Here is a 12,136-nt window from a genome sequence, read left to right as displayed (position 1 = left end):
ATCTCAGGGGAATATAATTGTATGATGTGACAATTATAGCAGGCTGCAATAGGATGCCCACATTGGTAGCTAGGGACAATGGTAATAATGCATTCTCCCAAAGGTTGGAACAGGTTTGTTAGCCTAGTTTGTATAACACTAATATTTGGAGCTTTGAGCATCAATTTGGGTCTGTTCTAAATGCATATACAGCTTTACTGGCTGGTGCAGCTTAAGGGACAGTGATTCAGCTGCAGTCAGCTCCCCCTTGCTTCTAGAAAGCGACCTACAGCAGAATGTAGCGGAGAGTGGAAGTGGTCATCAAGGCGCCGGAAGTACCCAATGTTCCGACGAATTTGTTTTGATTGAGGAATTCTGGCTGATTCATTGTAGCAAGCGAGACTTGAATAGTTAGCACACACGACTATTCTTTCCAACATTTTCACATCTTGAACAGGTAAGATCCCTCTCCCACAAATGTTTATATCACTACCCTAGCAACAATTAATCCGTGCCGAAGAAGTTGCTATGTCAGTTTTGTTTTCCGACTGTCGCGTGTAATGAAAGAGCTAACATTAGCTAGTTAACTGTCGCTAACGTTACCGCTAGCAAGCGAGCTAAGGCAGTTTATCTGGTTAACGTTAGCAAACTTAGTCAAACATGTTGGTTAGTGTACAGAGACCACTCTTTTTATAAAGTGTTATCCCGCGTTTAACACTATTTTCTTTGTTCTGGCGCATAACATTAACTTAGACAGCTAGATGATTAACGTTAGCCCACTATCTATAATATGTAGCTAACTGTCAACGTCGTTAGTTAGCGTAGTCACTTTACTGTCATCAATAATTTGTGATGAGACAATTTAATATATCTAGTTATATAATAGTCAGGAATAATAGCTAGATGATACTGTATGAAAGCAGACATTCCAGATGAATCATTAAAATCAGATGGTCACAACCATGTCTTCTGACAATTAACGTTAACTGGCAAACTATGCCATGTCATTCCATCCTGCTCTTTTGACTGCCTTTTGGTTAAAGGGATTAACAACTGTTTTGTAGTTTACGAATGAACAACAACGCATATTGTTTGGAAACTAATAGGGTTGAAGATGATAAATAGGGTTGACATTCATTGCTGTGTTTTCCCTCAACAGAAATGGATAGGCTGCTGAGGCTTGGAGGAGGAATGCCCGGACTGGGTCAGGTGTGTTTTCAACCATGACTTATCTCGCACGCTGTTGCTATGGAATGCCTTTAGACCTTGTCTCATTAACTCAATAATGAATCAGAGCCCCAATATTGGGCTATAACTATCCTAGTTATATATCTACAACACCTATCTTATCCCTGATCACCAAACAGGGAGTGATTCTGACTTGAGTTGGGTGGAATAGACTGAAGCGACTACAAATTAAAAGTGAGAGGCTATAGCCAGGGTAGACCTTGTTGCTCTTATTCACAGACTGAAAGGGACCTGGCACTGCTCAGCTGTCTTAAATATCGTAAATGCTAGTATGTTGTGTGGTCTATAGTCCACACAATTATTGTTATAAAAATGTATTTTGTTATATTTATTTAACCGTTATTGAACTAGGCAAGTCAGTTAAGAACAAATGACGGCCAACTCTGAACGACCCTCTGTCAATTGTGCGCCGCCCTGTGGGACTCCCAATCATGGCCAGCTGTGATACAGCCTGCATTCGAACCAGGGGCTGTAGTGATGCCTCTTGCACTGAGATGCAGAGAGGTTGCCTCCCTCAATAACCTCTCTGCCAAGTTGAATAGTTTTCTTAGCTATAGCCTATTTGCTCTAGTCTTTGTCATGTGAAACGGATAATGAGAATAGATTATCAAGGCATTCTGTTCAATATGTATTAACAGATTCTAAGTAGCCTAATCGAAAGTAAAGAATAATGGTGTAGGCCACCTAACCACTGCATTGTCTCCCTTGCGCTATTATCGAGCATGCTTTGTTGGAACATGTTTTTAGTGTAGCCCTGCCCAATCACAAGGGCCCGGGGCGCTCTTTGGTGAGAGAAAAGAAAAGAGCCCACTTTGTTGTGTTCATAGCGGCCAAGCCTTGCGAGGCGAGGCCAATGAGGAGCTTGCTCCCGACTGGCGTTGGATTTGCCAATTAACACCTCCAGTAAGTGGCTGCCTTGGCACCCTACAGAGGTGTTAAAAAGAGGGGGGTGTCTTCTTTTAACTTCTCCCTCTCTGACATGCAGGGCTTCAGAGCACCATTTAAATTACAATATTACTTTCAGGATATTGAACATACACTGAGTGTACAAAACATTAGGAACACCTGCTCTTTCCATGAGACTGACCAGGTGAAAGCTATGGTCCCTTATTGATGTGACTTGCTAAATCCACTTCATTCAGTGTAGATGAAGGAGATGAGACTGGTTAAAGAAGGATTTTTAAGCCTTGAGACAATTGAGACATGGATTGTGAATGTGTGCCATTGAGGGTGAATGGGCAAGACAAAAGATTGAAGTGCTTTTGAATGGGGTATCGTAGTAGGTGCCAGATGCAGTTCTTGACACTCAAACTGGTGTGATGCTGCTGGGTTTTTCACTGGCTAGTGGCTAGGCTAATGTCAAATTGCAGGTGGTGTTTTTTGTCAACAAAATGGTAAAGGTAGACTCAACGATATGACGTAGAAGCAGAAAGTAAACAGCATAGTGGCTCAATTTCTGCAACAACTAAGAGGATTGAAGCACGAGGCTCAACTTCCCTGTGGACATGCGCAGACACTGAGAGTGAAGTCTTGCATCTCACTCATCTCAATATCTGCGGTGCCGCTCGTGGCAACGTCATTTTGCTGAGTCTCCCTTTAAACAATGATCATCAGTTTGTCAATAATATAATACTAATATATTATAAACTCCAGTGAAGCTGTATGTTGTCATCCCAATCAGCTCTTCGTGATAAACTAGCCTAAAATCGGTTATTTCCCCCATAGGGCCCACCTACAGACGCCCCCGCCGTAGACACTGCAGAGCAGGTGTACATCTCTTCACTGGCACTGCTCAAGGTAAGAAGGAAATAAACAGTTGCCATTTTATACCGACTAGTTACATGTGTGTCCGTGGCGTCTACGTCTCACCATGTATTTCCATCTCATTCAGATGCTGAAGCACGGGCGTGCCGGTGTGCCCATGGAGGTCATGGGTTTGATGCTGGGCGAGTTTGTGGACGACTACACTGTGCGAGTGATTGACGTGTTCGCCATGCCGCAGTCAGGAACTGTACGTTTTCCCAGTCATTTCCCCTAACAGACCTTGCAGGACAATTTTGAGTAACTCTACAGTTATGTGTGTGATGTTTTCTCCACCGGTGTTTGCGTAATAGCACTTCTCTCTCCAATAGGGTGTCAGTGTGGAGGCCGTGGACCCCGTCTTCCAAGCTAAAATGTTGGATATGCTTAAGCAGACTGGCAGGTAAATGCAAATGGACGACTTACTAATATAAAACATATTAGTTAGAACACGACTGTTGATTTGGCATAGCTTCTACCGGACAAAGTCACACTGTAAATGCTCTCCACTCCAGGATACACTAAAAACAGAAAAATGTCATTTCTAACAATAAAACGAAATGTGTAAAATAGACATGAAGGAAGGTATCTGTGCAGTAATGGTGTGGAACTAAAATAATTGAGGTGGTTGTCATTGCTGTGGCTCCTCTAACTAGACCAGAGATGGTGGTTGGCTGGTACCACAGTCACCCCGGGTTTGGCTGCTGGCTGTCCGGCGTTGACATCAACACCCAGCAGAGTTTCGAGGCCCTGTCGGAGAGAGCCGTGGCCGTGGTGGTGGACCCCATCCAGAGCGTGAAAGGAAAGGTACGTCCAACAACCACAGCCAACTCATCACAGCGGTGCTAAAAAGGTAGTTCAGCACTCCCTCTCGTGTACAATTTCATTAACCAGGATGCGGGCTGTTTTAAATGGCCCAAATTTTTGTTCTCAAAATAGGTAATCCACGTGAACTTTGTAGATCCATAAAAATAACTGTCTGGGGGGAGGGGGGGTTCTGATTGGGAAATTTGGAATGCAACATGGCTGCAAAATAGTGCTGTGGTTATAGTTGATAAGGAGGATGTATGTTCCTATGGCGCAAATTATTACACAGTTGTTAATGTTAGCTAGCTACATTAGCATCTAAGTTGGCAAGATAACATTACCACACACTTGCACAGTAAAGTAAGCCGAGGCGTGTAATAACCTACTGGAACACGTATATGCATTGGAGGAAGCGAGGGAGTGACTTGGTTGCTGTATTACTAAACCCAGCATGGTAGCGCAGGCAGGTAGCTGCACAACAGTGTATATTGGAGGCGTGATGTCCCAATACTCTTTTCAATGAATAATGGTGTATGCTTCGCTTATCGAAATGAATAACTGAGAACAGAATGCGTCCTACAAATAGAATATCCGAGTGTGAGGTCATATCAGAATGAGTGTTTCATGCAATATCACATGTGACTTGTGAGTAACCAACTTGCGTTAAGCCTACTCAACTGCTTTTCTCACGCCATACTTTCTGCGCATCTCCGTCAGTTTAAAAAAATGTAATTTAGCCGTGATGGAGAGCTGGTGTGTGCAGACAGTGATGGGGTTTGTTACATTTGCTTAATTATTTGAGTGGCTCACAGCGTGAGCGAAGTGGATAGTATCTTTTCATTTCACCTGTAAGAGCAAGCAGGCCGGTCTGACTAGGCTTCGCTGTCATGCAGCCTCTGAGTGCCACTGCTATAGAGGAAAAAAAGAGCACAGTGAAAGGCCTACTCGTGCCTTTACATCACTGAACGCCGTGAGATTCTATGCCAAACCACTCAAAGGTTATGCTCCACATTACCGGAGCTACTTTCTACCATGAATTAGCGCACATTTGAGGTAATTTCGTCTACGAGGGGTTGGTCAAAACAAGCATTGGCAGGTCATGTTTCGGAGGACGCATGACTCAACCTTTGCCTCCCGAGCCAGTTCGGAAGTTGAAGCGATGAGACAAGATCAGAAAGGGAGGTTAAAATACAATTATAAATGTCAAGAGACAAACGTTTGTACAAAGCCTTCGTTGTCGAAAACTAAATGTTAGACTGGATGCAAGGAGAAGTAATGTCAAGACAATTCATTACCTGGATCTTCACTGTAAAAGGCATCTAGACTTCATACCATTTGGTTTGCAACAACTGATGGAATGAACAGCCGGCTTGGCTAGCAACCGTAGTTGTGTCGGGACCAGGCCGATATTTTCGTCAGGGATGAAATGGTAGCCTATGAATTAATTTATAGAAATATTTTTACGTATTTAATTGGTTACCGGTTGTAGAAAATCAACTCGGTTGTGCAAAACAACTTTTTTAACATGACTGGTGATCTACGGTACTCTGCTCTGCCTCGTACATAATAACCAAGGCACAGCGGTGCTAAAGTAGTTCAGCACGCCCCCTCGTGTACAATATCTTTAACCATGACGCGTGCGGCTTTAAACTACTCAAGGGCCCACGTTTTTGTTTTGATAACAAACAACCTTGTTTAGTGATGTTACCTGGCTAGCTAGCATGGTACCGTGGCTATACGCATTTTGGATGGCACTCTTTTTCTGGTGTTCCTTAAATTGTAACTGACAGCGTTTTAGCAACATGAAATCTTATTAAAATCGGATCATATACACACGCCCAGGAAGAATGAGCGCTTAGATACGGTCGTTTTCATAAATTCATAGAATGTTTGGGAATGGCTTATATTAAGGCATTTGTGAAAAGTGGGAAAGCGGCCGCACGTTTGGATAATTAAGACACTGCAGTAAATAAAACCTGAAGTCTTCGCAGTTCAGTGCGCCATAGCCAATCAGTTGCAGTAGGCCTATATGCAAATAAGCCATTTGCCACGCGGGCCTGCCGTCATTCATTTTGAACTGGACTGTGTGTTTACAGGAATTAGCAGCAGCGTGACTTTTTATCATTAGAACGCATACGCCAAAAGCCATAAAATACATCTGGATGGATTATTTCTGCAAATATGTAAATACCACGGGAGTCCTCTTACAGTTGGTAGAGCATGGCGCTTGTAACGCCAGGGTAGTGGGTTCGATTCCCGGGACCACCCATACGTAGAATGTATGCACACATGACTGTAAGTCGCTTTGGATAAAAGCGTCTGCTAAATGGCATATATTATTATTATTATATTATTTGGCACCTTCAGTCCTATTGATCAAGCAACCTTAAAGTTAGGCTCTCTCTCCCTCCGTTGCCTATGCACATAAACAACAATAAGATCCACAACTAGCTAGCCAGAACGTGATGAGCTGAATCTAACGAGGGAACATTAGATAAAACCTCTCAAACTTTCAGCTAGTTGGCCGTCTCAATTGCACTGATAAATGATGGGGAATAGTAGCCTGCTCGTCCTTCTGCAGCTTGCCTGTCAATGCATGCTTGTCCCAACTCACGTTTTGACAACTGAATGGAAACCTGCCTTCCCGCCCATTTGATTGATGCAAAATATATACAAACGGAACTAAGCGATATGCTTATTGTGGATGTCGTTCAAATTCAAAAGAGCTAGCTAGCAAAGCGGTTCACATTTCTTGTTGACTGCAGTAATGTCCCCAGAGCTGTTGCCAGATAATTGAATGGTCATTTCTCTACCATAAGCCGCCTCCAACGAATTTGGTAGTATGTCCAACCGGCCTCACAACCGCAGACCACGTGTATGGTGGTGTTTGTGAGCGGTTTGCTGATGTGAACGGATTGCTGCCCCATTAGGCCCTGATCTAGGGATTTCACATGACTGGGAATACAGATATGCATCTGGTAACAGATACCGTTTTTTTTAAAAGGTCGGGGTGTTGATCAGAAGACAGTCAGTATCTGGTGTGACCACCATTTGCGTCATGCAGCGTGACATCTCCTTTGCGTGGAGTTGATCAGGCTGTTGATTGTGGAATGTTGTCCCACTCTTCAATGGTTGTGCGAAGATGTTGGCAGGAACTGGAACACGCTGTCGTACACGTCGATTCAGAGCATCCCAAACATGCTCAATGAATGACATGTCTGGTGAGTATGCAGACCATGAAAGAACTGGGACATTTTCAGCTTCCAGGAATTGTGTACAGATCCTTGCGACATGGGGAAGGAAGTGTATTATTATGCTGAAACGTGATGTTGGAGGATGAATGGCGTGACCGTATAGTTTGATTGTATTAACATTCCCAGCCTTATTTAGTCATCTGTTTTTTGTTGAAAATATTCACTCATTGAAACTGAAACAGTGCATCCTGAATGGGTGGAGGCAACAAACGATGTACCAGGCCAGCTTTGCTTTACAACCTGATAGCAATATATTCTGGACCTCCAAGAAATGTATTGGTGAATTATATTAATCGTCCATTGAACTGCATCCATCTATTCTGCCAATAATGCCTTACTATACATCATGGAATTCTGAGTCAAGTAGAGCCTATTTTTAAAACCTCTTATAAAGTTGGTTTTCCAGCATAAACTGGGAATTTTATATTTTTCATATTATGGTTGTCTGTCTGACAGTGCTTGAGTTACTTTGCAGATATGAAACAGTTTCACTTTAAATTCTGTTTGGTGCCTAACATTTGGGAGGGTGGGTGTGTGGCAGGTAAGGAGTGTGTGTAGGCTATGCATTTAAAGTTGTCTGAAGACTAGGCTAAATATGGTTTCATATAGGCCTAGTGTGTTTTCCCCTTACTGCCACGATGAAAATGCAGATCATTATGCAGTTGTATTCCTAACTACGTTCCTCCTGCTCGATCATAGGTAGGCCTTTGGATATGAGCAAATCAGCTATTTTCTGCAGTAGCCTTTTTTATTATACAGTAAAAAAGTGTGAAGCTAAATTCAATGTGTTGTATTGAGTAGAGTGTTGTATTGAGTAGAGGTGTGACTATCAGGTTTATGTGCAGCACACGTACAGAAAATGGGAACAGGCGTTTACACAGATTTTTTTTTTTTTCCCCCGCGAAAAATATTTCTCACCTTTTTGGGCCTTCATCAGTTTGCGTCCCTGAACCACCATGATTGTGATGGCACCTGCCAATGCTGTGAATGGACTGGTGATTTGATTATCTTTTATATTTAGCAAGGTTCTCATTTAATTTGTATGCCAATTGTGTGACAGGTTGACTTTCTTGTGTGTGCAAACTTCAATCAATTCAATAATAAAATCAGTGGTTGGCTGACTGGGTGGAAGCTAGAAATCTCTTAACGATTTGAGTTAACAGCGTGTGTAGTCATCTAAGGTTGTTTACTCATAGATCTCCTGGGATTGAGACGTCTTCATCTAGAACTGATCATACACCCCCCCCCCCCCCCAATCCCCACCACCCTCCTTTCCTTGTTATGTTTCTTTCTCTCTCTTCCACCCTCACGGGCCCCATATGGCACTTCCTCCATCTGCTCCTGCCTCTGTGCTGCAGGGAGCTGTCTATTATCACCTCCACAGAGCTGTCTGTGAATGTGAGAGCCAATTCCATCTCAATGTGTGATCTCCGCTCAGAGGAGAGTGCACCACTAGAAATGAAAGTTAGCTCCCCAATGTTTTACATTAGAAATGGTTCCGAAGCACAGGCGATCTCATAAAGATATTTAATTAGATTGCTATTAAGAGTAGTGTGTTGATGACCGAGGGGATGGCTTAACCTTTTTAGTCTTAATATTTTGCCACCCAAGCGTGAGAGAGAATATAAAAATATATACATTAAATTTTTACAAACTTACAAATACCAGGGCACGTTTGCCAATCTTCATTTTGACATATTTGTGTTTTTAGCAGGTTTCACCGCCTCTGCCTTCGAGAAAAAAGGTGTCTCTCAGCCAAGTCTTGCTTGTGAAAGATGAAGCCTACTCTTGATGTGCTCAGAACATGGCAGTGTCCTGCTTCCCTGTCACGTTCACTGTCTCTCGTCACTCTGTCTGCCACTCGGAATCTCATAGACCATAATGGATTGTGTACAATCAATGAGCAGCCACTATAACCACAGAACATAACAATAATGCTGGTCTTTTCACGGTGCTCGGCACCTTTCCTTCGTGAGACCAATTTCCATGCAAGACACGATAACCTAGAGTTAATTTGGAGTGACACGGGTATTAAAAATCAGGCACCTCATCCTTGGCTAAGGCAGCCAGGACCAGTGAAAGAAAACAGCTAAATGTGTTTCAACACACTAATCTCCTATGCTTTGTAGTAAAATGTATGGATGCAAGTCTCAGGGTGACATCCTAGTAAACAAAGGCATAAGTCAGGTCCACCATAAATCCATCAATGTTTTACCATGACTGTAACCGTGAGCTACTCACCTGTCATGCTTTCACACAACCGCGGTCCGGCAGAGGCTCTCCAAGCATGGTTGCATATCTTTACCTTGCTATGGCTATGCAATGTCTACTCACCTGGAAGGATGCAACGCAGGGTCTAGTAATAGGATGTGACTAGGGACATGTCCTGCACTCAGGCACGGCTGTGGTTTCGGTGTCGTTTACACACATCTGGAGTGACAGCCTGCTTACAGCAGTTGGTACCATCCCTGATCTGCTGTTCACTATCTCCCTCCCTCCCCCAGTCATCTACTCTCCCTTTCACAGTATTCTCACACACAACGTTACCCTCATGGCTTAGATCCAAAGCAGAGTGTGGTACTTACTTGGCATTCTTTCAATTTTTTTCACATTTTTCTTCTTCTGTTCGGGAATTGAATTTCAAATGGTACGGACTTCGTTCCTCTGCTCTCTGTGAGATAACACGTGATTCCTTCTTGTTATTTCGGGCAGGTTGTTATCGATGCGTTCCGGCTGATCAACGCCAACATGATGGTTCTGGGACACGAGCCCAGGCAAACCACCTCCAACCTGGGCCATCTGAACAAGCCCTCCATCCAGGTAAGACCATGGAGCCTCCGACCAGCTCTGTGTTTTTAACATGCACGTGAATGTAGAGTTTCTGTTCTTATTTCAATCATCTGTTGTCCTCCTCCAAGGCTTTGATCCATGGACTGAACAGGCATTACTACTCCATCACCATCAACTACAGGAAAAATGAACTCGAGCAAAAGGTGTGAAACATTTCTGAAAATCTATTATGACATCTGTTTAAGGGGAGTATAGAATGATATCAGAAAAAGACCAGGACTGTTGACTGTCGTAGTTTAATGAGTTAATTATGATTTCGCCACAGTGACATTTCATAATATGCTTACTGTATGTTCTCCTGAATGACAGGTGATGTCATCTTCTGTGCGCCATAACAATACATACACGGTGCCTCTATCCTCTCTTGGTTGCATGTGCCACATTAACATATGATCCTTGAGTGACTTTTGATCCTTGACCTCCCAGATGCTGTTGAACTTACACAAGAAGAGCTGGATGGAGGGCCTGACCCTGCAGGACTACAGCGAGCACTGCAAGCTCAACGAAAACATCGTCAAGGAGATGCTGGAGCTGGCCAAGAACTACAACAAGGTGAGCAGGCAGGGATCAGAAGGGGAAAGTGGGAGGGCCTGGAAGTATTTTTAGACCAGGGGTCAGCGTGGGCAAACTACATGAGTTATCCCGGGTGGTGTTCATTAGTATTCAAATGGAATAAAATGGACTACAACAGGGAGGGACTACCTGGACTTGTCCAATCAGAAACACTAATTTCCAAGACATGGGCATGGCGCATGGGGGTGTAGTGAGATACCTGATGGGTTGGACGATTCTATTCTCATCACTCATCTTGAAAAAAACTTGGAAATCAATCAATCCGCCATCATTAACACAATGGAAAAATCGAATGATTTATTATTGAAAGTGAGTGGGCGGGCTAGGGAGAGAAACAAAATGTTGGCGTTTCAGGCCATGTGGCGGAAAGTGATGTGGCCGCTGGAGATGTGTGATGGTGTTCTGGGCAGGTGTGATGCAACTGATGTTTGTATGATGTATGTTTTGTGTTTATTAAAGGTCAAATAAAATCAATATACTTTTTTTGTATTCTGTTCCAAATAGTTTTTTTTCCCCTTTACATGCCATAATGAACAAAACCCAGCTTTAAATGTTAACGCTGAGTGAGTATCAATGTTCCTGTGTTCTACCCCAGGCGGTCGAAGAAGAGGATAAGATGACCCCTGAGCAGCTGGCCATCAAGAACGTCGGAAAGCAGGTATCCGTCCTCGCTGTAACCTGAACACAATCTCTGTTTTGCGAGCTACATCATAAATGCCCATGTATAATATTTGCGATGACCCTCCTTGACCTGTTTACCGTGTTCTTCTCGCAGGATCCCAAGAGGCACCTGGAGGAGCACGTCGATGTCCTGATGACGTCCAACATCGTTCAGTGCCTAGCCGCCATGTTGGACACTGTGGTCTTTCAGTGAAGCCACCCCTCTTGCATTTAACTGTTCATATTCTAACTTTGTTTTGTTTTATAAAAAATAAATGTGTATGAAAGGTGGGCCGTGGACTTGTATCCTTATAATACAAAACAGCAGCATGGGTGATGTGTTGCGGTTTGAATGGCTGGTCTCAGATGGGTGTCTGAGAGAATGTTTTGGTCCATACACACAGAATGGCTGCATCTGAAATGGCACACTAATCCTTATGTAGTTCCCTGATCAAATCTAGTACACATATATTGTGAATAGGGTGGCATTTCTGACACACCCTATGAATCTTGCCAAGCTGCCAGCTATCACTAGCTGTCATTTTTCAATTAGTTATGCCATGGTTGATGGCACTTCTGATACTCCTTGAAGCCTTGTTTTCCAATCACTAAAATTACCCTCCCCCATTTGATGTGAGACATGCCCACTTTCAAGATTGAGTAATACTTCCTGATAGAAAAAGGAAATATATGAATGTTGTCATTAGCTATAAATATGTTTTAAATATATAATCTACCTGCCACATGGTACTAGGAGGTATAACATTAGCAGTATTTTGTTCCAGTCCAGCAAAACGAACATGATCAGAGAAATATCTATAACTGTTCTATAGGCTACTTCACCTTATTCCTGTAATGTAAAGTGTAAAAACTGTAGGCGTTTCATTAGGTTCGTTCCAAGCGTATTTAGAGTTCATATTCCCTACATGTGATACGCGTAACCTTAACCAAATTGGTTTTTGTGT

General features: G+C 43.0%; 1 protein-coding gene across 1 annotated transcript; it reads left to right on the top strand.

Annotated features, from left to right (window-relative positions):
* Nucleotides 1-286: 286 nt before the first annotated feature.
* Nucleotides 287-11,462, top strand: LOC124017115 (26S proteasome non-ATPase regulatory subunit 14). Its single transcript, XM_046332511.1, has 11 exons — nucleotides 287-436; nucleotides 1,139-1,188; nucleotides 2,953-3,024; nucleotides 3,119-3,238; nucleotides 3,360-3,430; nucleotides 3,684-3,834; nucleotides 9,801-9,908; nucleotides 10,007-10,081; nucleotides 10,365-10,490; nucleotides 11,107-11,169; nucleotides 11,287-11,462. Exons 2-11 carry the CDS (start codon nucleotides 1,141-1,143, stop codon nucleotides 11,383-11,385), a joined length of 933 nt encoding a protein of 310 aa, XP_046188467.1. The 5' UTR covers nucleotides 287-436; nucleotides 1,139-1,140; the 3' UTR covers nucleotides 11,386-11,462.
* The last annotated feature ends 674 nt before the right edge of the window (nucleotides 11,463-12,136 follow it).

Source organism: Oncorhynchus gorbuscha, unplaced genomic scaffold, assembly GCF_021184085.1.
Source record: "Oncorhynchus gorbuscha isolate QuinsamMale2020 ecotype Even-year unplaced genomic scaffold, OgorEven_v1.0 Un_scaffold_16:::fragment_2:::debris, whole genome shotgun sequence".
In the NCBI taxonomy this organism is placed as follows: Eukaryota; Metazoa; Chordata; class Actinopteri; order Salmoniformes; family Salmonidae; genus Oncorhynchus; species Oncorhynchus gorbuscha.
The sequence above is the reverse complement of the archived record's forward strand: the minus strand, read 5'-3'. Positions and strand labels throughout refer to the sequence as shown.

Bases quoted from the DNA above. Each gene is read 5' to 3' on its own strand.
- LOC124017115 (XM_046332511.1), top strand. From the start codon at position 1,141: ATGGATAGGCTGCTGAGGCTTGGAGGAGGAATGCCCGGACTGGGTCAG. The intron at 3,431-3,683 runs GTAAATGCAAAT...TCCTCTAACTAG, and splicing joins ATGCTTAAGCAGACTGGCAG to ACCAGAGATGGTGGTTGGCT. The intron at 10,491-11,106 runs GTGAGCAGGCAG...GTTCTACCCCAG, and splicing joins TGGCCAAGAACTACAACAAG to GCGGTCGAAGAAGAGGATAA.